General features: G+C 41.4%; 1 protein-coding gene across 1 annotated transcript in view; it reads right to left on the minus strand.

Annotated features, from left to right (window-relative positions):
• PDGFC (platelet derived growth factor C) overlaps positions 1–27,079 on the minus strand; it is a 249,136-nt gene that overhangs the window by 65,380 nt on the left and 156,677 nt on the right. The window contains exon 3 of the mRNA XM_073341444.1: positions 4,634–4,814. Within this exon, the coding sequence (XP_073197545.1) occupies positions 4,634–4,814 (181 nt within the window). The remainder of the gene's footprint in view (positions 1–4,633; positions 4,815–27,079) is intronic.

Raw genomic sequence — 27,079 nt, forward strand, 5'->3', positions numbered from 1 at the left:
GAGGAAGTGGTTGCTGGCGTCCCACTTGCACATCACCTTGAAGGCCCTGCTCTGGTCTGGCTTCCATTTCAGGTTTTCCACATATTGGCAGTGGATGGCATCCTTCAGGGTCCTCTCCAGCTTGGTTCTGGTTCTCGGAGTGATGATGGTGTGCTCCATGTTCTTCACCTGTGGTACCAGGCCTCCCATCTATTACATCTAAAGCTCAAGCATCTGACAAATTACCTTTAAAACTAGGGTGATCTATCAGAAACTTCTTGGATTTCCATTTCCATCTCAACTTGTGTACAAGAGGGTAAGTATATTCCTTGCAAAGAAATTTTGGCATGATCTTCAGTGACAAATGACATGCTACCATGTGCCAAGAAAGATGGGTGATATAGTCACCTCTGACTTCAACTTTAACTGGAGAAGCTTTGTTCGCAATCTGCTGAATAATTACTAACTACTTTGGCAATCAGTCATGCATTCCTTAATGGCACCACAGGCATCAAGTGTCCTATTCACTTGCTCCCCCAAGTAATAATAGATTTTATTACATCAAACTCTCTATGCCAAAGTGGTAACTGACATAATTGAAACTAAACAAGTCACCAGAAAGAATGTTACCCAGACACATATTGTAATAGTTCAGAAGGTCTATTTCAACCATATATGGTTACTATGTAAATTACCGATGTATTGGGGTGAGGAGGGGTAGAAGTGAAATAGGCTTTCACAACGTACTTGGAGATTACTGGAAATCATTTCTTTGGCAATATTTTTTTCCCCTTTGTGATATAGCATGGCCAGAGGGCAGCAGGAGGGTGATAGAGGGGAGATATGTAAGCCCCAGGATGATGAGAGCCTTATTCCCTGTAAAGGGAAGAGAGGTTGCTATAGATTAATTAGAGCACCTGAAGCCAATTAGAGCATCTGAAGTCAGTCACCTGATAAACCCCCCCTGCTTCAATCAGACAGTTGGAGGAGTTGAAGCAGAGTGGTTTGGTACTGGAGCAGAGAGCAGTTTGAAGGAGAGCAGTTTGGAGGGAAGCAGAGGAGAGTTTGGAAAAGTGCTGTGGCGGGCCAGAAGACCAAGACCCTAGGTAAAGGGAAACCCGGCTTGTGCAGAGCAGAGGGACTCCACAGACACAAGGGGTTGGGAGAAACCTGGCCCAAGCAGAGATAGGGCAGGAAGCTCCACAAGCTGAAGGGCCAGAGAGGGAAGGAATTGCTAGTTCAAGTGGTTTGTCGCTATCCCTAGGGCCCCTGGGCTGGGACCTGGAATAGAGGGCGGGCCTGGGTCCCTCCCTCTCCACTCCCCTTCTCTGGGATACTAGTGGGACAATTAACACCCCAGATCAGGGGTAAGAAAAGGCGCCCTGACCACCCCTCCCCCGCATAAGAAGAGAAAGCACGGGACCCATCATAGTAGTGCCGGCAATTTGCCACACCTTTTACACACCAAAAAAGCTGAATTGCGAAGTCATCATTAAGTAATCCTTAGTGCATAATGTACCTCTCACGAAGAAAAGACTCAAAACAATTGGATGCAACATGGAAGAATGACTCAAAATGATGGACATTTTAAAAAAAAGTTTGAAAGCTTAAAATGATACCAAATTAGTTTCTATAGTACGGACAATTTCCAACACTTCTGCTTCATAAGATTCCAAAACAAATAATTTACAAGTATAAATTATATATACAAGTGTATGAAGTTTCTGAAGAACAAGTATAAAACAGAGGAGATGAAGTAATATTAGGTCTAAAATAAGGGATGGCCAGCTGGTAAGTACTCGAAAAGTGAAGAGCTTCACATGTCTGATAAGTACACAAGTATTTGAAGAAAAGCCATTAGATCTGGTCAGGGAATCTTTGCCATCTACACTGGGTTGGGCCTTTATATAGTAGAACTGAAGTAAGAGCTTTCTATAAAATGATGCTGCAACTAGTGACACTACTGCTGGAACTCCTTTTGTCTGATTAAGTCTGAGAAATAACATCATCAGACTTACCACCATTCTTCAGATACTAAATCATCAAGTAAAATGTTGGTTTGCAATTTAGTATACAAAAGATTTTTTAAAAACTATTATAAATTACAGCAGAATTAAACAAAGTCATTCCCCCCTCCTTAAGAGACCTGAAATGTGTCCTGTGCCCCGCACTGTGTGTGGCCTCCAATAACAGAAACAAGCTTGCACTGCTTTATTTCAGTTTTGCTTCATTTCTCCTCAAACAATCCTCATTGCTAATCTGCCAGCCTACCCCACCCCCCCACCAGAATTGGGGTGGGGAGGGGGTGGGAACATGTTAACTGTTTAGGACCAAGTCATAAAAGTAGACCAGTTATTTCTCAGCATCCATTTCATTACTCTGCATTCATTTAAACTTTTTGCTTCTGCACAAACAGGACCATCTTTCATTTTTGGACATGTGGATTTCTACCTCTTTTGAAATATAGTGTGATAAAGGATTACACAGAGGGGGTGGAAGGTCTCTGGGAATTGGGGAGAGGTAGAGGAACAGGAAGGTAGTTAGGTGTTCTCCAGGCTGGGAAGGAGGGTCTCAGGGTTCCTACCTACTCCCAGGCCTGTTCCAGACACTCTGTTTTCTGCTTCCTGATCCCAGGCTCCATGGCGGTTACTCCAGACCATCTGGGTCCCTCTCCCATCATGTGCCCCTCTTCCCTCCATAGCATACACAGGTTTAGGTGGAGGTAAAGCCCCCCACAATATTTCCATTGTAGAAGTGCTAATCTCCCACCCCCCAGAATTACAGTTAACAGCAAAATTAGTGACAGTAAGTTTTGTGCAATAGTTTTCAATATCTGTAGCTTAGATTAAGTAAATTCAGTTTTGAAGCTCATCACTTGTGATTAATGTGAAATATATAATGCCACATATTTGATGGCTGCATGGGCTGCATATTGAAATATGAAATATTATACCTTATAACTTGTAACACGATAACATTTGGGGTGATAAAGAGTATTTCCTATTCCAAAGGGAGAAATGGATACATAGCCACACAATTACTTTTGAAATTGAAAAAGGGGTATCTGTTATTCTTAGGGCTTCTATTTGGGAGGGTTTATTAACTCAATTTTGGGGGGTTATTTTTACTATTTTTGACTTGTACATAGATGTCCAAAATCAAGATGGGGGGGGGGGGGCTTTCTCCATTATATACTGTAATGAGGAATGTATATTATATACATTCCACATTACAGTAGTATATACTGTAATCTCTCTGTAATGTTCCCTAGTGCACAGCAGCAAGGTCTATATAGACCAATTAATACACAACACATAAAATTATAGTCCCCATCACCCACCTTATTGCTCTATCTAGACAAGTATCCATTTCCACTGTTTTTCCAGGGTTTACTAGATAAACACTGATTTCCTTTTTCTTTTTAAATCAAGGGTGTTTTATCTGATTCTGAACTCAAACCAGTGAGATTCCACTGATTTGAATGGAAATACTCCTGACTGATATCTATGCAAGTGAAATGAGTATTACTACTTCTGTATATCTAATATGATGTATATTTGTACCATATTGTACATACAATTTTATGCTTCAAGCCAACGGAGTTACAATATGGGTTATTACAATATGGATTACTTTGACCCAATATGTTTTTTTCTTCAATAATGAGTTTAAAAATAGTTTTAGCCAACAGGGCCAGTAAGGGTAATTAGGAGATAAAACACACAGAATAAGCTATGAGGAACTGGATAAAAAAACAACAACATATAGTTTTGAAATATAGAGTAGGCATTCTGGACCAAATTCATTCGTGGTGTAACTCCACTGATGACTTTGACCCTTTATCAATATTTTCTCATCCTTGGAAACATATCAAAATTATTTTGGCTGCCAGAGGGCTTCCATATTGTTTAACAAAGGCAACAGCAATATGCTGAAGAAGAAAATTGATATACATTAGTGAGTGATATTTCAGAGAGAGAACCTCGTCTTGAGATGTGTTGAGTACCTGGAAGTTAAAAGTGCAACTCTCAGGATCAGTCCCAAAGTGTGTTCCCCAAGAAAAATGTAATGAAAAGCAAGATATAACTAATTGAGTGTTTTGCTTCTACTATAAAACAATTAGCAATGACCACCATTTTTCTGTATTTTAGCTATTTATAACCATTTATACTACACAGAAGCTTGGCTGTGCCCTTGTAATGGCAAGTCACAACTAACAAATTAATTTATTATTTCAATTTTTCCCCTGGAAGAATGCTGGCTTCTCTGTGTAATTTCCCAATGAGCTTTGAAATGTTGTTTTCCAGTAGACAAGCAACTGATTCTTTATGCTGGCTAAATTCTTCCCAAAACTAGAAAAAATATCTTTTTTTCTGTACGGCGTTAGTAATGCAAGAGTTTTTCTGAAGTTTCTACATGAACAACTGAGCCCACAACTTCCCAATCCAAAGCCATCCATGCTAACCACATGAACATTTGGCTAGTTATATTACAGATATAAAATTTATGGTCCTGTAAGACAGACTTAAGAATAATCATTGTGATAATAATGAAAGATAAACAATTAGTAACTAACCCTAAACTATCCTGAGAAGTAGTATTGTTAAAATTTTGTTTTCCTGATACCTTTTGGTCCTGAAAAGATGTTACTTACTGGCATAAGGAGAGTATAATGGATGCAGAATCCAGGTTCAGAAGAAAAATATTCATCGGATACAAATCTTATCCTGATCTGGTTTCCTTTGGAGATTTGTTTGCTTGGCACAGTATTGGAACCACACCAGCGCCCTAAAATAGTGCCATCACTCGGCTCTTCAACTTCTACAAAGTCATACCTGGAAGGAAAAGAAAATGAAACATGTCTTGACTGATGCATTTCCTATAGAATCCTCATGATTTAATCAACATAGTCACATTTCATTTTAAAAAAAAACAACAACAAATGTCTCTTTTCATGCTGAAAGTATATCACTGAAGCCAGTAATTTTATTCCTAGGTTCTTCATCCAAGTTGCTACTGGCTTAAACACATAATAAAGTCATTCAGTGGAGTTCAAAAAGAGCTAGATTCCAGAGTTAGCATTCTGAACAAAACCTCTCAGTAACAAATGTATGTTTCTTATATGGAAAACAAGTACAATATATGGAACAGAGAGGAAGAAAATAATCATGAAAGAGAAAAGAAATAACATAATTTTGAAATATTTTAAAGTGTGATACAGTAATTGGTATGTGCTATATTAGCGGCAGAGGTAGTCATATTTTGCTGACGATCAATGTTCAATGGCTTCTTTTGCAGCTAACAACTTTCTCCTCCTGTGCTCTGACAGGAAAGAAAGCTTGGAAAGGCTTGAAGTGGCATTAAGTTCTCAGTCCAGCAAAGCTCTTAAGCATATTCTTAACTTTAAGCATGTGTGTAGTTCCACTGAGAGCTTTGCTGGATAGGGCCTATCTATAGAATGTACCAAACATTATCCAGCATTTTGGGCAACTGTCTCACAATAGGTGGTCTGGAGATTGAGTTTTGAAGAAATAACACAAACAATGAAGGTATATCTCATCCCAGTCTTTTGTCATTCCTATCCACTCCACTCATCATCTGCTCTAAGGAACAGTTATTAAGAATAACCCTTGGAGCAGACTGCTTTCTAATTCACCCCTCAAATAGAGGCACAGACATTATTAGGAAGGGGTGGGCAAGACACATAGGGATAATCCAGTGCTGAAACTCCCAGGAGATGTTGCACAAAAAGGGTACAAATGTGCTTAAAGCCACCTTTGTGTAAACCAGATCCCTGACCAGTAGAAGGCCAAAGTGGACCCTAATGTAAGTTAGAGTACTTGTGGAGTTTGTTTCCATTACTCTATCACTTTCTCACTGCTACAAAGTACACACTTCCTTTACTCCACCTTTCTTGCCATCTTGGTTTTTCTGTCACACTGCATCAATGAATAACTCTAGTTTCTAGATTCTCAGACCTTCCCCAAACAGTCATGAAAGGAAATTATTGCTGTTCACATGATTCTGAACAGGAGTGAAAATGTGGCAGTTCTGGGTCAGTTTTCCCTCTGCTGCAGCCTGGGAATCTCGGTGCAACAGCAGAGGCACTAGAGTTGTCCATCTGGTGACGTACAAAGGCAACACAGCTATTTAAGCTTAAAGGTGCCTTTGGAAGGTTATATTCATAACCATTAGGGATGGATGTTATATATCATTCAGATTTTGAAAACAGTGATTGCAAATGCCTGGGGAAGTTTCCTACTCTCCCTCAATTTTTCAAGTATTGCTCACATTCTCATATATACATACACACACATATACATACATGAACACACACAAAATACATTTCTCAAAGCAACCTGAATTGATAAATCATAAATACAGTTCAATTCTGTTCTTAGAAACAAATAGTACTACCCACAACTGTAACTAATACTCTGATTTTAAAAAAGAAGAGAAACACACACACTCTTCCAAATAAGGCAGGCATTGTTTAATGTGAAAATCATTACTTCATAACAATTTTCCATTAAAGTTTTCTGTATTTTTTTTCTTCAGTAAACTTACTCTCTATAATTATTCCCAGTTCCCTAGCTAGACAGCAGGCAATAAATTCTTGTGTTTCATGTCTGTGCAAGTCAGGCTCGTACATTTATTATCTCTTTTAAAGGACCAGTATTTTTTCCACTTAATTAAAAATGAATAAAATGAACATGCTCATTAACATGTGTTCACAAGATATTATTGGCATGTACTTGAGTTTTAAATCTTCACTGAAATCATGATATACTACTAATTGCTTTATCACTATTGTATTTGATTTTCCAAATCAGCATCATGTATTTATACAATTTGATTCTTAAATTCATCCATCAATATTTTTCTTTGATGATCATGTGTTAGCATGAACACAATGTATATGTAATAGCACTACAGGCTCAGGGATTTGAGAACATGTTTTAATTTGCTGTTTAAACGCAGTGTATAAGTTTTTAAGAGGGTCTTTTTGTAGTTTATAGCCTCAGCTAGAAAACAAAAGAAAGAAGCCATCTCTTCTTCTGTTTCATGGAATGTGAATAAAAATCTGTTAGGTGTTATATTTATTGACTTCAGACTCAAAAGTATTGGATGTCAGGCATACTACAGTCACCAGTGCATCTATGTAATTTATGCACTTCTTTCTATTGCACCTTCCAGACTCCCGGCACCCTAGGGGTAAAAGCACAATTCAAATTCCATAGCTTTAAACCTAGAGCTTTTTTAAATGAACACTAATAACTCAGCTAAATGGGAGACTAAGTAAGGATTCTGTCTAGCGAACAAAAGCCAGGAATGAGAATTATGACTCATATGCAAAATAGGCCCAGATAACACGGTTCATCTTTGGCTCACTTTTATATTCAGTTCGTCTTTCCAATCTTTGCACATGTTATTTGAAAACAAGCTTCTGTTGCAACCAGTATAGTTTTAATTCAGCATGTGTGTCACTAACAATAACTTGATTGAGCCTGACTTTGAAACACTTGAAAGCGGTTTTATATTAAAAGAACAGATCACGTACAAGTGAAAAAAAACAAAACAAACAAACCCAGTATCACTGATAAGTAGAAAGCCATATGTCCCTAGGTGACCATTCTGGAGACACTGTAATCCTTATAATGCACTCACTAATACTGTATTGCAGTGTGCACAATTGCCCAAATCACTATTTAAAGGATTTACTAAACCTATTTTATGAGCCAATTAAACATAACTTTCTCACAGCAACATGATACAGTACATACAGCACTAAGTGGTTTATAATGATTACTCCCTTTTTCTAACATCTCCCTGGGGACCTATTGAGGATTTATGTTCAACAAACAAATCTGGTATTTCAGACAAAATTTCTGCTCTCTTATGGGAATCTACAAGCTGTAAAGATCAGTTTCTTGCTGTTGAGCACAGCGGTAGGCAGCCTTTTGTACAGAATAGGTAGCACACCATTAAAAGGGGAGAATCTTTACATGGTCTATCTACATCAGCAGAAAAACAGCACATTTCCCAGACATACTGAAATTCTGTCAATTAACTTTATCCCTGTCAGTTATCTAAACCAACTGTTCAGTCAGAGCCTGCCAAATGGATCAGATGTGCATCTCCAAATTCCTAGCATTGCATGTGTTGACTGGGGTCTAAACTTTGTGTGAAAGATAACAAAACAAACAAAATGGTTAGGAGTCTCCAGTGTTTACAGGCCCACACTGTACTTGGACGATGTGCAAAACTGAACCTTCATGTGACAAGGTTGAACAGTAGCAGTGGCAAAATCCACAGCTATCCAAAACTATACTTTCCTATGTAGAGATTTGTTAGTCAAAACTGAGAAGGCGCTGACAACAGATAAATGGTTTCACATTTTCCAGTGAAGTTACAAAGATGATTTATACACTAAACAGTTTGCCTTTAAATAAACTACCTTTCCAGTTTTTCTTCTGCTGTATAAAAGCTAGCTTGAGACTGCACTGTCTTCAATACTATAATTAATTATAGCACTAATATAGCACTTTACATTTTCAGTATATTATACAAACATTAGTCAGATTTTGGACTACAGTGCGGTTTATTCAGGAAGCCAGGTAGGCTTTTTAGTCATGATCAGCCCATTTTTCTTTCCTCTATTTCTGTGGTGGCATGTATATTCCACTTATTATTGGTATATGTGCCCGGGACAGCGGACTGAATTAACAGATTATTTCGGCAAAGGATTATTTATTTGTAATGAGTAAATAAGCAACAAAAATTGCTCTCTAAATTTCAAGGGCTTTCTAGCCAGGCAATGTGTTTTTTCCTGAGGAATGTATTTTCCCCGCCTCTCTGTATTTTTCTGTGGTTTTGCAGGGCTGGCTCTAGGTTTTTTGCCGCCCCAAGCAAAAAAAATTTTGCGCCCCTCCCCACCCCTTTTATTTTGGCTTTTACACGTTCGCACTTCGCAATGTTTTTTGTTTTGTTTTGTTTTTGACTGTGTAAAATTAAAAAAAAGAGAACAGAGAATTTGTAGTTAGTAAAATAAAATAATTTCCTACTAGTGAATTCATTTAATTTTAACAAAATCACAATTACAAACAATTTGGGTTCAACTACACACTGTAATGAAAAAGTTAGTGTCTTCCGGTGCACCCAGTTTCTCATAAATTAAAAGAATTTATATGAACTGAATTTTTCTGTTTTTTATACTTGCATAGTCTTTTAATAATTCAGTGAAATCTAATTTTTTTGCAATGGTACTTTCAATTTAAATTAATGTGAGTCCTGACAAACGATTTTGAGACATGATGGACCTCAAATAATTTTTTAGTAATTTCAGTTTTGAGAAACTGCGCTCACCAGAAGCCACTGATATTTGTAATGTTAAAAGAATGTGTAATGTTATACCAGTGTTTGGAGTGAGGTGCTCAGGGCTGTACATTCCGACTGTGGGCCCCCAGCCCGATCTCAGACCCGGCCCCACCCCTGCAGAGGGGACAGTAACCGACAGAGCGGCTGGGGGGCGGGTTAGCCGCAGGGAGGGGGACAGACCAGGGGCGCCAGCCCAGCACTGAGCTGCCCAGGGCAGCAGGTTCCTTATTGGCTGCGGGTCCTGCCCCGATCCCGGGCTCCGCTTGGCTCTGGCTTCTCCGCCGCTTGTGACACTTGCGGTAGGAGCAGGCGGGGGGTTGGGGGGAGGAGCCGCATCGCCCCGCTCCCCCCATGGCGGGGGGCCAGGGCAAAGACTGCCCTGGGCCGGGACCTCCACGCTGAGCCCGCTGCCTCTTCCCCATGCCTCTAGTAATTTCAAAAAATAAATCAATGAATCTATAAACAGAAGCCTATAGATAGTATAATTCACTGTTTCAGAGAACTTGGCTCTATTTCTGTTCTTCTATGTGTGCATCTATGTTTTATAAATGAACATTTACTTAATAAAAATGACTTTGCTTTGGTGAAGTGTAATATTACTCCCTCCCTCAGTTGTTAGTTAGAATACAGAATTGTTCTTTTATGGAAGAATAGGAAATTGGTAAGAACCTCCCACTTTTATAGTTATTTGCATGATCCCTTTGTCAATATATTTGCTCTACCTCTCTTTAGAGAAGATTGTTAGGGACTAGAGCTGGCCAAAAATTTTCTGACCGAATGTTTTGCCTTTGGAAAATGCTGATTCATCAACATTGATAGATCGGTGGGAATGTGACTATTTCAACAAATTCTGACCAAAATCCGTTAGGTTTCTGATAGCTCCTTGGTTGCCAGGAAATATTTCAAAAAGGTGAAAAGGAAGTGTCATTTTGACTTTTGCTAAACAAAATTTTGGAATTCACATTCCATAGGAAATTTCGCCTTGTTTTTAATTTTTATTTATTTGTTACATTTTGGAACTAATTTTTATTTTTGCAATTGGATGGGAAAGTCAGTTTCTGGCCTGCCTTACTTGGGACAGTGGGTTGGATTAATTGAATATCTGTCTACATAAGGGGACCAAGGGATTGGTAGCAGCTAGCAGGCTATATAGAATTCACTCTAACTTACTGGTGGTGTAAGTGATTATTAGATGTTCCTTCAGGGGCAGCAGAAACTTCCTAAAAGTGAGGGGGGCCAGCAGTGCCCCAACTATGGCCCCGCCCCTGCAGTGCCTCTCCCGCCACCCTTTCCCCCCAAGGCCCCGCCCTCATGGCACCCCTTTCCCCCAAGGCCCCGCTCCTGCTGTGTCCCTTCCCCCTGAGGCCCCACCGCCTGCTTGCTCTTCTCTGCCTCTCCCGCCTTGCTCGCCATTACAGCCAGTAAAAAGTGGGGGGAGCGATGGCCCCCTGGCCACCCCCTTCCAGCACACCTGTGTTTCTGGTGACATTACTATTGTCATTTTTGGCCAAGCAAAATGAGGTTCTACCCTTAACTTAATGGCATTTATGTTTGCCTGGTTTTTTGTAATGTGATAACTATTAAACACCACATCTGATCAATTCCAAATTTACAGAGAATGTTCTAGGCACCATCAGGCACAGAGAAATCCCTGGCATGGAGGAAGGGGACATGGGGAACATACAGAACTCCTGGAATGTGGCAGAGGGTGAATGGGGGGCTCAGGGCTCCTGCAATGATGGAGGAGGAGGAGAAGGGGGACATGGGGGAATAATTGCTACCTGTACTGCACATTTTAGTATGTATACTACCAGTCCAGTACCTTTCCCTGAGACTAAAATACGTTAGCCCATAAGACAAATGCACTGTGTGTCTTGTCTTTTTATACAGGAAATAAAAAAAACACAATAAAAACTGAAAACCAAAATGCTATAATAATATAAATGTAAGTAATGTTACCACGATGAATACAAGTACACTGTGTTTGAACCTGGAAGACGGAGTGTGAAAACTGAGTGGGAATTTCCTACTGTGGCAGATTTCATCCCCTTCTCCAGCTATTGTCAAAATCATCTCACCAGGGTAGAATTTTATTCCTAGATCTTATATGTCTACACTGGCAAGTTTCTGCACCACAAGTTATACCACTTTTATTAAAACGCTGGAATTAAACCGCTGTTGCATGTCCACACTGTGCTCCTTGTGATGCTGCAGTGCATCCACATTAGCAGCTCTTGCAACGGCAAAGACAGCAGTGCATTGTGGTAGCCATCCCTCTGTGCAACTGGCCACATGGTGCTTTAGGAAGGGTTTGCAATGCCTCATAGGGCAGGCACAGCATCACATGATGCAGGTTTCCCAATCCCATTGTTCCCTGGGCATCCTACTACATTGCCAGCTGCTTTTCAACTGGGGGGGAGGGAAAAGAGTGTGTGACAGGGAGTGTGAGTGTGTGTATGGAGGGGAAGAGAGACAATGTGCTTTGGAGGACAGAGAGTGTGTCAGCATGCTGTCTTTTAAGTTCAGACAGTGGCAGGAAGAAACCTCAACATCAACCCCCGCCTCCCTCACAGAAATCTCTGCAGATCAGCATAGTATGCAAATGATGTCAGAGATAGTGCTTTGAAAGGGGAGGGGAGCATGTCTCCAGTCCAGCCGAGTTCAAAACAATGGGCAGAGCAGTCACTTGAGGCATTATGGAACAACTCCGGAGGCCAATTACAGAGCAGAAAGCAATCAAGTATCTACACTGGCAATAGAGCACTGGAGCCTCGGTGCAAATAGCCTTATAACTCTCGATGAGGTGGGATTTTTTGCAGCGTTGCAACTTAGGAGTTTCTGCGCACAAAGTGGCTTGGCAGTGTGTACAAAAAGCTGCTTTACTGCGCAGAAACTTGCCAGTGTAGACAAGCCCCAAGAAACTTCAAAACAGCCATTTAGTACTTCTGCCTTTGAAATGGACCAGGTAACATTACATTTATTTATTTATTCATTTCCACAGGAGGATATTCCCCTGACAAATTTCCTTGTAGGCAGGATAAAAAGATATCATTCAGACCACTTAGCAGCTGTCAAAACAAAACAAAAAACCCCACCACTCCTCCATACTTTAGGGGGAAAAAAACACCTTGGCAGACTCTGAACCCTTGTATCAGCACCAACAAAGATTGAGTGTTTGTATGGCAAAGGAATAGGTGGAGCCATTTTGATTACAATTAATAGAAATGTGTGACCCAGGTGCTGAGAATTTCAAGAAATTTGAGAAAAGCTGTTCTAAACAACATCACCCCAATTTAAAATGTTTGTAAGAACTCACCTCCGGCTAGTCTCCTTCTGTAAAAAGGTGCCTAAAAGCAGTTTTCCTGCAAAAGAGAGCAGCCTGTGTAGTGTACTACCCCTAGCCCTCCTCCCCTCTACATGGACTTGGCTGGACCTTACACTAGGTCAGAGAGAACTCTTTAGGACACCACTACAGATTACACAGCAGTTGGAAAGGAGACAAGATGTGCTTATTAAATTACAATTTTGACTATGGTTGCTTCTTTTAAATAAAAATGTAATAATGATTTCTCATCATCAGTGATTTGAGCTGAAACTAATTTCCAGACTAGTATCTCTATATTGCATGGTATAATTTGTGTGCTCTAATAGCTGGTAGCAAGATGCAGCCTAGTCAGACCTGATTAAAAAAAAAAAAAAAAAAAAAGTACAAACTCTTTCGTAGTTGGAAAATGCTTATAAACTTATATATTTCCAGTCGTAAATATTACTTCCTGCCTATATACAGATGAGTGTGGTACTGAAAAACAATATACCGCCATATCTATATTTACCATGAAGTAGTGATATTTACTGGCACAATCCAGCGACTAAGAACAAGTTTTGCTGCTGTTCAACGCATATGTATGGGAGATATGCCTCAGACACATGTGTGATAGAGATATCTGATATGAATCAACAATAACATACTGTAGATTCTGCACCAATCTAATTTTATTTATTTCAGTCTAGAACATGCAATGTCTCTGGTCTTACAGACCACGTTTCATTTTTTCTGACTCTGCCTTAGCCAAGGCATCACCTGAAGCTGGAGCCTCTACATCTTGTTCAGTACATCTCATTGCTTAAAGCTTTGGCTTTAATCTAAGATTAAAGAACTCTTGTCTTCATCTAACAGCTCTTAGAGCATATTTCAGTGCTGCCTAGCAGTGAAAATGAAATAAAAAGAGCTATGGGGAATAAACCATCACTGCTACTATCATAAGTGTTTGCAAGAGCAGTACCTAAGCAAATGCTTAATTTTAAGAATATGAGTAGTAGCACTGATATCAGAGCCTTAGTGATTCAGTGCAAGTGAACTGGTAGTGCCCATACTAGCTGTACTGGTAGATCCATGACAGGTTATGTGCTTAAAGAATTCCATATTTAAGCATTGATACTGAACTACTCATGAATCCATCTCAAAAAATGTACTGGAATTGGAAAAAGTACAGAAAAGGGCAACAAAAATTATTAGAGGTATGGAACAGCTTCCATATGAGGAGAGATTAAAAAGACTGGGAGTTTTCAGCTTGGGAAAAGAGACAACTAAGGGGGGATAAGATAGATGTCTATAAAATCATGACTGGTGAGGACTGCTGTGGACAAATGCCTGCCAGCGGAGGGCAATGAAAATGATTAGGGGGCTGGGACACATGACTTATGAGGAGAGGCTGAGGGAACTGGGCTTATTTAGTCTGCGGAAGAGAAGAGTGAAGGGGGATTTGATAGCAGTCATCAACTACCTGAAGGGGGGTTCCAAAGAACATGGAGCTATTCCGTTCTCAGTGGCAGCAGATGACAGAATAAGGAGCAATGCAGTGGGGGAGGTCTATGTTGGATATTAGGAAAAACTATTTCACTAGGACGGTGGTGAAGCACTGGAATGGGTTATCTAGGGAGGTGGAGGAATCTCCATCCTTAGAGGTTTTTAAGGCCTGGCTTGACAAAGCCCTGGCTGGGATGATTTAGTTTTGGTTGGTCCTACTTTGAGCAGGGGGTGGGACTAGATGACCTCCTGAGGTATCTTCCAACCCTGACCTTCTATGTGTTATTTACTCCTCTCAACATAAGAAGTAGGGAGTCACCAAATAAATTAATAGGCAGCAGGTTAAAACAAACGAAATGAAGTATTTCTTCACACAACACACAGTCAACCTGTGAAACTCTTTGCCAGAGGATGTTGTGAAGCCCAAGACTGTAACAGGGTTCAAAAAAGAACTAGATAAATTCATGGAGGATAGGTCCATCAATGGCTATTAGCCAGATAGGCAGGGATGGTGTCCCTAACCTCTGTTTGCCAGAAGCTGAGAATGGGCGACAGGGGATGGATTACTTGATGATTAACTGTTCTATTCATTCCCTCCGAGGCACCTGGCATTGGCCACTGCCGAAAGACAGGATACTGGGCTAGATGGACTTTTGGTTTGAGCCAGTATGGCCGTTCTTATGTTATGTTCTAAAGAATGCACAGGTTTGCAGGATCAGGACCTTGGTCATTCCAAAATTCAGCTCTAAGTAGCCTTTTGGATAAATGTGTACCCACCTATAAAGCATTTTTCTGTTACTAATCTGTTACTAAAATGGCATGAAGCATCGTTAGAAAATACAGTGATACAACATCACTGTTTACAGACAAAAATCAGAGGCAAGACACTAAAATATTGCCATTCAGGACTCTCTCTTATAATTTGTATTATTGTTAGGACTGAAAAAAAATTCCAGCCTTGTACCTTGTTTTATTTTATGCAGAGTTCTTTTTCCACCAACCACACACTCCTGGGGTTATGGGAGCAGCCACAGCCAAAGAAGACCAAAGATAACAGATATATATTGTTATCTTACACTAACCAAAATTTAGGCTCATGCAGATTTCCTTCCCCCAAGATCCTTCCTGTGGGATTTACCAAGTGAAAAATCCTCATAGTGCACCCAAGCAGTTTTGCAGTTCTGTACATGGGGGAAGAAATGTGCTTCTAACACTTGCAGGAGATCAGCTTACATTTGAAGCATTTAAGGACTTTACTCTCATTTCAGTTTGCATAGCTACAAGTTAGTGGTCATAACATTATCCAAGCCTATATTAAGCCCACCAACAGTACGTGAACCAATGACCTGTATGAAATAGTATTTCTATTATTTGTTGTCATTTTATGGGCCTTTGTTTTGTGTTATGGAATTGTTCCTTTGCCCTACAGAATTGTTTTTTCCTTCCCAGACTAAATCTAATTTTTGTACGTCCTCATTATGCATACATCCTGCCAGACTTCCCATGGTTGCTCCCCACTACCACACATTTGCCCTATGCTTCAATGATTCTCCCATAGCTGGTAGGGCTGCCAACTTTCTACTCACACAAAATTGAACATCCTTGCCCTGCCCCTGGCCTCGCCCAGCCCAAAGGCCCAGTCCCTGCCCCTTCTCTGAGGCCCCGCCCCCACTCAGTCAATTCTCCATTGCTCGCTCTCCCCCCACCCTCACTCACTTTCATCAGGCTGGGGCAGGGGGTTGGGGTGCAGGAAGGGGTGAGGGCCTGCGGTGGGGCCAGAAATTAGGGGTTCAGGATGTGGGAGGGGGCTCCAGGCTGGGACGGGGGAGTGGAGTGCGGGAGGGGGTGCGGACTCTGGAGTGGGGCCAGAGATGAGGGTTTTGGGTGCAGGGGGGGGCTCCAGGCTGGGGACAAGGAGCTTGGAGTGCAGGAGGGGGGCTCAGGGCTGTGCAGGGGGTTGGGGTGTGGGCTCTGGGGTAGGTCAGCAGATGAGGGGTTTTGGGTGCAGGAGGGGACTCAGGGCTGGGGCGGGCTCTGGGAGGGAGTTCCGGTGCAGAAGGGGGCTCAGGGTTGGCGTGTCGGAGGGAGTGTGGGGAGCAGGCTCCGGAAGGGAGTTTGGGTGTGGGAGGGGGTTCCGACCTGGGGCAGGGGGTTGGGGTGTGGAAGGAGTTTTGGGGTGTGGGCTCTGGCTGGGCAGCTCTTAGCTCAGGCGGCTCCTGGTCAGAGGCACAACGGGGCTAAGGAAGTCTCCGCGTGGGTCCCAGAAGTGGCCAGCATGTCCAGCTCCTAGGTGGAGAGGCTGGGGGGCTCTGCACACTGCCGCACCCACAGGCGCCACCCCCACAGCTCTCACTGACCGTGGGGCCCGGCCAATGGGAGCTGTGGAGCTGGTGCTCAGGGTAGGGGCAGCACACGGAGCCCCTGTGGCTACCCCTGTACTTAGGAGCCAGACATGCTGGACGCTTCCAGGAGTTGCACGGAGCCAGGGCTGGCAGGGAGCCTGCTTTCGGCCCACTGGGCTGTCGACCAGACTTTTAGTGGCCCAGTCAATGGTGCTGACCAGAACCACCAGAGTCCCTTTTTGACCAGCCATTCCAGTCGAAAACCAGATTCCTGGCAATCCTAATAGCTGACTATGTTGGGTTTCAGGCTGCTTTGTACCAGTGAAGCAGCTTAAAGCAGCCACAGTGCACAATAGGATCGGGGACAATATTTTAAAGTTAACCAAATATAATACATACTACTCTTGATTTATTTCACCTGAATTTAGCAGTTCATCCCAGTATATAGAAAAATCCATATAATTTGCTTGAAGGTGCTGAGTATTTAGGTAAAAAGTATGAGACAAAAGGAGAGTGAGAAAAAGAAGTGAAGCTGAACAACAGGTGAGGAAACACAAATGTCTGTCTAGGATTAGGACAGTTGGTATGTCTGCTATTTCTGCTGATTAAACAGGAGGAAGATGCTTATAAACCTGACAGTGAGCCTGCTGACTGTACCGTACTCAGACTTTCAGTAACTGAAAAACACCAGGGTGGGAGTGCATGCTATGTATAACTTACAGTATTTAGAGACTATACATAGTAAGTTTAGATTATGCTGTTGGCCTTTTCTTTGTAGTTTGCATTTAACTCCTGACATCATGGTTTAAGAAACCAGACAAGAAAGTATCTGGACTCTTGGAATCAATGCTGCTAAACTGTCTACACCACTGAACATAGAAAGCCAGGGCTGTGAAGTAAGAAAGTCTGTTTTTAAGCCTTTCAGTGTATTCATTTACTTGTATCTTTTAATAAGTAACCAGAGGAAAAAACTTCATCAACATTAATTGTTCCCAGAATATCAGAGACAGAAACTAGATCTAATAGTGCAGCACTCATTTTCAAAGAAATAACTTCAGTCTACACCATTAGAAACAGACCCAACAACAGTAACATGAAACAATTTTAGAAGCAATAAATTAGGATTAGGTTCATTTACCAAAATATTTTGATACCGGGGATCCAGTTTACTTTATTTGAACAGCCTGCTTGAGACAGAGTACCAGTGAGGAATTTTAAGGAGTATGAAATGTTTTCTAAATCAATGCATGCAGTCTCTGGTGTGAGGAAAGAGAAGGAGTTAAATCAGCTGTCTCCTGTATGGCACACTCCCTGCTAAACTAGGAACAAAACTGATATTGGCAGTGAAAAAAGATATTCAAATGCTTTCCAAACAATAGAAACAACTGGAGGCAGTAGCTTTTCAAGCTAAGTATAGGTAGTGAATGTGATAGTCAAATTTGTAGCTATATACTCAGCTTCTGTAGAGTACAGTTAGTGCATTTGAGCTTTAAATATTTTGTTGTCTCAGTAATCTTTGTTGTAACTGCAGAATATTTTGAGTATTCTAATTTTGTCTCCTTGTGTATTGTTTATGACTTTTTTGCTTTATCAACTCTGCATAAAAAGTAGAATAAAATAGACAAACCTCACAGAATTTAGATCCATATTCTACATTCATGATTACCCCTTCACTTGATGTATCTCTCTAAACTTTGCTGATATTACTACCAACTCCACTGCAAGTTTTCAGCAAGTCTAGCAGTTTATAATCAGCCAGGTTTCTTCTACAAAACTGGAGTGCTCTGGGACTTCTACGTGCCATAGAGTCTCCAGGAGACTGTGCACTGGCTCTCAAGGCAACAGCTGATTCAACAGAGATTGTCAAACCCAGTGAAGCCCCACCATGGATGATTCTACGAAATATTATCCTGTATGCCAGGAGGAGAATTATCAGAGATCATGGAGAGCCTGGGATACACATACAGATCTTCCAAAACAAAAAGTCAAGATATAAACGGTTTCTTCCTCCGCTGCCCCCCTCCCCCCAAAAAAACCCTTAACTTACTCATCAGTAGTTTCAGCTAAAAGCTAGCATCTTCATAGAATGAACTACAGCAGTTCACCCATCCTGGATTTATTCACAAGCAGATCATGTCATTTCTGTGATGTGACAAAGTTTGCCAGTGCTTCATTAATAACAACAAACCAGATGGAATGAGGCAACCATACTTTTTCTCTGTTCATTAGACCACAATATCACAACCGTTGAAGTCACTTAAAAACTGAATTATTAGTTTACTATTGCCTTTTCCAGGATTTTTTCATGTGAATCAGGATGCTCCATGTGCGCCAAGATCTCACAACCATGGATCAATTTAGCTTCTTGATTAAATTTCACCCAGCTTTTAAATCTCTCCCAAGTAGTGCCATCATTCAGCCATCTTACACCACACTGGTTGGGAAACTCTACCAGGCATGAGAGCCATATACTGAGAGTTATTGAATCAGATCATCTGCACAAAGATTTAAGGTGCTGCCTATAGCCTGCTCCCACTTTTTTGTCTGTTCATAAGCATTAAAATATACATAAAAACGTCTATCAGTTTTAAGTCATCTATCTCAGTCCTACTAATTCTCCCTCATAAACAATTAAATCACATCACTGTATGGAGTTCATCCTCACTTATCTAGACACCAGCATTCTACATTCTTACCCTTCATATGGCATGGATCTCTCTTCCAGAGCCAAATAAACAGCAACAAAAAATTGTTAATATAATGTAGATATTTTAAAAATCATCCCAATAAACAGGCTTACAAAGTGCACACACATTTCTTCTTTGCACATGAAGGGGCTAAGAGTGAAAAATAGCACAAGCAGCAAATGGATACTATACTATAGAATCACTGTAGATTGTATAGCTGGTGAAGCAAGAGGCATTTAAATGTTATAGATCACTTAGGTACCATGTGTACAGAGTCACCTTTGTATGTGCTGCAGCATCCTCCGCTTTCTCAAAGCATAGCCAAAATCAGTGCCTGGATAAACAGTGTCTGGCTAAAGCTGAACCCAGGTAATACTGAAGTGATAATTGTGAGAAGGAAGCACTATGAAGATTTGGCCTCTTCCATAACACCCTCTATTAGAGAGGGTGCCTGGCCATAGACTGTTATCAATTTGCAGCCGTGGCGTCTTTTTGGGCTCCTCACTGCTTTTGAATGCCTAAATAGCCATGGCAGGGGGAAAGAAAAGTCCTTCCATCTGTGAATGGCCACAAGATAATGCCACTCCCCATCAGACAGAGCCCTGGACATAGTGATCCAAGCAGTGATGATCTTCCAGCGTGTCTGTCACCACTCATTATACAGGCACCCAGGAATGAAACCACACACCCAAAAAAGCACAAAATGCAGCAACCTAGCTTCTTAGTAACATTCTCTGTTTGAGTTCCCCTTTAAATAGAGTCCAGTTCAAGCTCAGCCAATAAGGACTGGCTCATAAGTGTACAGAAAAGAACCTTCACATGCACCGTGCCTAGCCTATGGCTCTCATTGCCACAAAAAGCTAAAAATGGCCAGATATCAACCCTTTTAGAACTAAGTGTAAATCTTATTTCTTCATCTTAACTTGACATTACTATGTTCTTCATGCATACATAGACATAAACACACACCCAATCCCACAAGCACAAACAATAAATAAATCTAGATTTATTTGAGAGGCTGCTCAAGATAATCTACCGCCCTAAGCAAAACTTCAGCCTGCCAGCCCCTTCAAGCCCCCTTAGAAGTTTTTAGCCAATTGCTAGCACCTCCCCCACTGCTTCCACTCACATGCCTCATGCAGCTGGGGCAAAGGCTAGTGGGGCAGACCCAAGCCTGGGGCTGCAGAGACCCCTGGGTCTCTGCAGGATGGGAACAGTCCAAGGCCAAGATGATAATTGTAGTCCCCCTACCCCAGCCTCTGCCCTAGGCCCTGAAAGTGGCCAAGACCCACTCCCTGGGTGGGCGATGACCCTCATCTAGGGCTGCCCTTTCCTGGGAGGTCAGTACCACCCGCCTGTGGCTCAAAAAGGAAGCGAGTGAGCCCTGGCTCAGCACACCTGGACAGCAGAGCCTCCTTCCCCCAATTGGGATGTGGGCCAGGGGTGGCAGAAACTTCCTAAAATGTGGGGGGGCACCAGTGCCCTGCCCCCACAGTTCCCCTTCTCCCTAAGGCCCCACTCTCTCAGCGTCCCGTCCCCCACCCCTAAGGCCCCATCCCCTGCTCACTCTTCTCTGCCTCCTCTTCCCCTTGCTTGCCCTTACGGCCAGTAAAAAGTGTGTGTGTGTGTGTGTGGAGGGGGGGGGGCATGGCCCCCTGGTCCTTCCGTTCCAGCACCTGGTCCTGGTTAACAGGCAGCAGAGATCCACTCCCCAACCACACATGAAGGCACCTGGACTGGAAGCATTGTTCTGGATGGAGTTGGGGTCTCCACACCTCAGCCCCCACACTCCTGGCCAGACCCCAAGTCCAGATCCCCTGGCTCAGCCCCCCACATCCACATCCCATCCAGCTGCCCTCATGCTCCACCATCACCAATCTCTCACCCCAGGAAGCTGCCAAGTCTGCCTATAGCTAGAGTGGCATCTGAATCAAGCTATTTTTTCTACTAGCTGTGAAGGAAGATACAGAAATATGGTTATTTCTACTTTGAAATATTTTGGAGGTGCTCCGACACTATAGTGATGGGGGCCACATAAGTATCTAGTAATAATCATCTTAATCAGTTTTAGCAGTAACACCTAAGAGTCTCAGTCAAGGACCAATAGGTCTCATCTCATCAGAACAAAGTTGTTCCACATACTATGTCCAGTTCCTATGGATGTTGTAATCCTTCTGTTACAGGGAAACCTCTCTTGGAGCATAATGTATCCAAATGTTTAGTCTATTTATTATGTTTATCATAACTCAACACTGTATAATACTTATGTCCCTGAGTACAACAGCTAAGCAAATAATTTTCCATTGCACAGCTACAGACTAGACAGAGAATGCTACATTTCAGCCTTCTGTGTGCTTCTTTTTTATACTTTTGTGTCACTGCCAAAAGTTAAGCAACAGCTACAGAAACAATGTTGATAATTTTCTAGCCTCAGATTAATTAAGGAAATAAATGAGTACTCAGAAGGCACATGTTGCAAAATACTTCTCCAAACTGGTTGATAGTCTGCCTATGTTATCTGGCCACCAGAGGACTTCTGTACTGGTCCATGTGGTCAACAGGTTTCAGCTCCCTCCTTGTAACTTATGCTGGATCAACACCTTTAATTATCCTTCAGGGGAGGAGACTCTTCTCTACCTGTCCAACAGCAACAGGCCCCAGAAGCTCTGTAAGCCTCATCATTGTGCCACTGCTGAATTCAAACCTAAGGTGAATCACAGAATATGCTAAATCTCTGTAAAAGATCAAACAAGCACCATGTGAACCTGTTGTAAAAAGGTATTAGGACCTGCAGTAGGATCAAGAAAAGTTAAAAAAGGCAGCAAAAGTAGGACTGTAGGATTAAGTGAGAGCCAGGGAAGCTGCATGCAAAGTAAAAATATGGTTGGAGGGACTGAGCTAAGATATGATGGAAGGGCAGAAACTAGTGTTGGAGGAGCTGAGAATTTATTGGTAGGCAGACCATTCATAACTGTAAGCAGCATCTGATGACAACATTGATCATTGTGTGCAGTTCTGGTTGCTCCAAAGCATAATAGATGTATTAGAATTGGAAAAGGTATGGAAAAGGGCTACAAAAATGATTTAGGGTATGGAACAGCTTCCATATGAGGAGAGATTTAAAAAATTGGGACTGTTCAGCTTGGAAAAGAGATGACTAAGGGGTGGACATGATAGAGGTCTATAAAATCGTGAATGGTGTGGAGAAAGCAAATAAGGAAGTGTTATCTACTCCTTCACCTAACACAAGAACCAGAGGGTCACTCAATGAAATTAATAGGCAGCAGGTTTAAAACAAAAGGAAGTACTAGTTCACACAACACACAGTCAACCTATGGAACTCATTGCCACAAGATGTTGTGAAGGCCAACTACAATGGAGTTCAAGAAAGATTAGATAAGTTCATGGAGGATAGGTCCGTCAATTGCTATTAGCCAAGATGATCAGGGACACAACCCCAGAAGCTGGGAGTGGATGACAGAGGATGGGTCACTTCATGATTACTGCTCTGTTCAGTCCCTCTGAAGTACCTGATATTGGCCACTTTCAGAATACAGAATAGCGGGTTAGATGAACCATTGGTCTGACCTTCTTATGTAACATGATTTGTTTTAAGAAAGTGCTAAATCATTTGCATTTGTTCTTAAAAATCAGCATCTGTATACTTTTTCAGCAGAAAATCTACGGCAAAATTTTTGCCAGCATTTAAATATTCAAAGGAAAATATTATTGTATAATCTTTCCATTATGCAGTGAGATCATCAAATAATTTATTCTGACCTCAGTCATCCACCGGCCCAGTTTGGTTAACTTAGTTTTACAACAAGCTTTTATGCATTCTGTACCTCAAAGGACCACTTCAGGTTTCCTCAAAGGGGCCATATTTGCTGAAATAGTTACATAACTTGATAAATACATAACTTCAGAATATTATTCAAAGATATTTGATCCATTGTTAACAGTTTAGCACTGGAATTGCCTTCAAGTAACAAAATTGTCTTCAGGTAAAAAGTTCTCCATATTGCACATGTAAACTAGACCCACTTTGTGCAAGTTTTTTTTTTTTTTAATTATAACTGTAGGCCCTTGTTTAAGTAATGTTTACTATACTGGGAAGCCTGAGCAATATTAGATGCTGAAAAAAAAAACAGAGTGAAGCTACTGCTGATATTCAAAATGCTCATAGCAATGAAGAAAAAGCTTTCATAACAGAGGTGCTGACTTTTGTTTTTGATGGTGGGAATTCCTCTCTGGCCCCTCCCCTCCACGTGAGCGGGTTCTTGGGGGGGAAAGGCCCAGTGGGGTGGAGCCTCAGAAGGGAGCGTGGGTGGAGTGGGGCCACTGTTCAGGCACCTGGACCCATAAAAGATTAATCCAGCCCTGCGTGTGCTGAGAACCTCCTACTTTTTTGGGTGGGCTTCATAATGAATGCATTTGGTTTCTTAAAAATCAAGCTCATTTCCAGTAAATGCCCCTTTCTCAGTAATCAATGAGTTGTACCTTATTTTACTTTCACACAGTTACCATCACAATTCTATCTAAGACATTTATAAAGCACCCATTACTGTGCTATCAGGGCACGTTCCTGTGTTTTCTTAAAGCCTATAAAGTAATCTTAAGGAATGGTAATTGATATTTAAAAAAAACCTAAAACAAAGAAAAACAATTGCATGCAGAATGCCTAAAAGAAACAGAGTAAAGGAGGCATAAGACAAATTATTAATATACAACAGAGTTTTTTTATTTCTTCTGTTGTAGACCCTTGATGTGATGTTCCAGCATGCAAACTGCTGACAACACCTGCTATTAAAAGGGACTGCCGCACACAAGCTCCCTATAAGGATACTGTACAATTTACCAAAGCTTTGATTATTTGCTATCCTTAGAGATATTAAACAGCAATTTAGGAAACTAATTGGGCTAAATTTTCTCCTGAGCTCCACTCAGTGCAGAATAGGAGATAGGGGTCACCAAGGAGCTGGTTACAACTCCCTGATCACTTTTAGAGATGCTATCAGGCTACTCTAAAATATGCCACTAATCTAATGACCTAGAGGGTTAATACACCGCTGAAAGACTGGCATAATGGAGCTATGGGCTTGCCATGCCACCTGTCTACTCCAAACTCTTCTTCCCACAACCCCCTCCCCTCTTTATTGGGAAGGGGAGGTTTGCAGGACCTGAATCCAACACATCTTTCCAACTGGGAGATCTCTGCTCGCCAACCATGGATATTTTCTGGACTCTTTGCACCATCTGTAGAGAATCTGCCACTGTCTTCTGAAGTAATGAGTGAAATCAAATGGAATAAAGCACACAGGTGAGTCTGAAAATATTGTAATATTTCAGAAACCTATATATCCATGTTACTCTTGATAAATACACTTAAGGGCTATTTTGGCTCTAAGACACATGGATCTAACTCCCATTCAAGTCAACGGGATTTGTACTCACCTATCTAAAGACATAACTGAGGGCAGGTTTACACTTAAAACACTGCAGTGGAGCAGCTGCACTGATGCAGTTGTAGCACTTCAGTGAAGATGCTACTACACCAACAGGAGAGCTTCATGAGAGGGGGCAACTATGTGACGTCAGGAGAAGCCCTTTGCTCAATATAGCACTGTGTACACTAGGGGTTAGGTTGGTGTAACTGCGCTGCTCGGAGGTGTGGATTTTTCACACCCCTGAGTGATGATGTACTTATACCAATGTCTTTGAATTATGGAGACAAGGTGGGTGTGTTGACATCTTTTACTGGACACACCTCTGTTGGGGAGAGAGACAAGCTTTCAAGCTACACAACAAGCTGAGGTCTGTGTCTCCTAATATCCTGGGACCGACACAGCTACAAAAACACTGCATACATCCTTTGAATAATGTTTTTTTAAAGGGTCCATGTGAATGGCCAAGGAAGTAGTAAAAAAATCACTGTTGAGAAACAAGGTGGGTAAGGCAATATCTTTCATTGAACTAACTTCTGTTAGTGAGAAAGACAAGAATTAAATATAATATAAAATATTAATTGGACTATGAATATGAATGGCTGCTCACCAAAGTAAGCAAGTAAGATTATCACCAGTTGGCTCTAAATTTAGAAAGTTGTGGTAAGAGATATTTTTAGCAGAAACAGGCTAGAGAGAAGGTAATACAAGATCATTCTGGCCGTGAGTCAGGAAAGCATTTAAGCACAGACTTCAATTGGACTTCACACATGCTTAAAGTTAAACACATGTTTAAGTGCTTTCCTGAATTGGGGCATCCCCCCTCAGGAGGCTATACAGCATATCCAGAATATTAGAGATTTCCCCAAGTCAGACTCCTATAGTGGGGATGAAACTGATAATCTAGGAAAATAGAAAAAACAACTAATAACTCTAAAATTATAATTAACAGAAATATATTGTTCCACACCCACAGAAATGGGTGTGAACCCACTAAAGAGATTCAAAGTGTCAGAGGTAACTGTTAGGAATTCAGTATTTTTTTTCTTCACAAGGTTTATATGCTCATCTTAAAGGCTAAACCCTTTATGTGTTTGGAGGTTTGTTTGTTTTTAAATGTGTAAACAATATGTGAATTGGTCCCATACGCATTAGGAGAAACTTTTAAATGGTTAGTTACTTTAATCAAATATGTTGTAATACAATTATAATTGTGCATTGGGATTTGAACTAAAAGACAGAGCTAATCTGCAACATACTAACAAAGACTTAGCACCTTGGATTGACACAGTCTCAATGGACTATAAACAAGGCATCTTCAGTTACATAGAACATACTAACCTCAAGGGGAGGCTGAAATAGAGACAGAGGGAAACAATGACCTTTGGGCATAACTCAGTGGGTCATGTCACACCTTGCCAGAGAAATAAATGCTGTAATACAAGTAGCATGTTGCTGCTAAAAGAGCCAAAAAACTTACTGCATTGCGGTTTTCGTCTTGTCTAACCAATAGATTGTAAAAGGGTTGGGCATTTCATCAGTGCAAAAAATAATTGGTCAATAGTCTGGTAAAATATTATCAAACAATGTAAAAAATGATCCAGTACCTTAAAGCACTAATGTATATTAGCACAGTAACAAAAAGGAGTAAGGCTTTATGGCCTCCATTTGGCTTAGCCTTAGAGAGATACTTATGCCTAATTACAAAAACAGGTTACTTAACTTGAGTTATTTTCACTCAGAAAAATGTGAAACAATGAAATAAATCTCTAAAGAAGGAAAAAAAAATTACTACGACCACCTTTTAGTGATGTTAAGTTATCATTAAAATGTGAACGTTATTCAAGACAAGACAGTTACCTTTTCCGTAACTGGTGTTCTTCGAGATTTGTTGCTCATGTCCATTCCATGTTAGGCGTGTGTGCGCTCGCCACATGCACCGGTGCCAGAAGTTTTTACCTTAGCAGTATCCGTAGGGGACTGGCTCTGGCACATGGAGCGGTATAAGGGGCACCGCCAACTCCTCAATTCCTTCTCGCCGGAAATTCCAACAGTGGGGATGGAGGGCGGGTCATGAAATGGACATGAGCAACACATCTCGAAGAACACCAGTTACGGAAAAGATAACTGTCTTCTCTTCTTTGAGTGCTTGCTCATGTCCATTCCATATTAGGTGACTCCAAAGCAGTATCCCTGGAAGTGGGTAGGAGTTCACGGACGTGTAGATTACAACACAGCTCTGCCGACCCAGTGTCGTCCCTCGCCTGCTTAGTGATGGCATAATGAGTGGTAAACGTGTGGACAGAGGACCACGCTGCAGCTCTACAGATGTCCTTGATATGGATGTGTGCCAGGAAGGCTGCCAAAGATGCCTGCACTCTCATCGAGTGGGCTCTGACAATCGGCAGCGGCAGAACCCCTGCCAGGTTGTAACAGGTCCTT

Source organism: Lepidochelys kempii, chromosome 4 (genome assembly GCF_965140265.1).
Source record: "Lepidochelys kempii isolate rLepKem1 chromosome 4, rLepKem1.hap2, whole genome shotgun sequence".
NCBI classification, from domain to species: Eukaryota; Metazoa; Chordata; order Testudines; family Cheloniidae; genus Lepidochelys; species Lepidochelys kempii.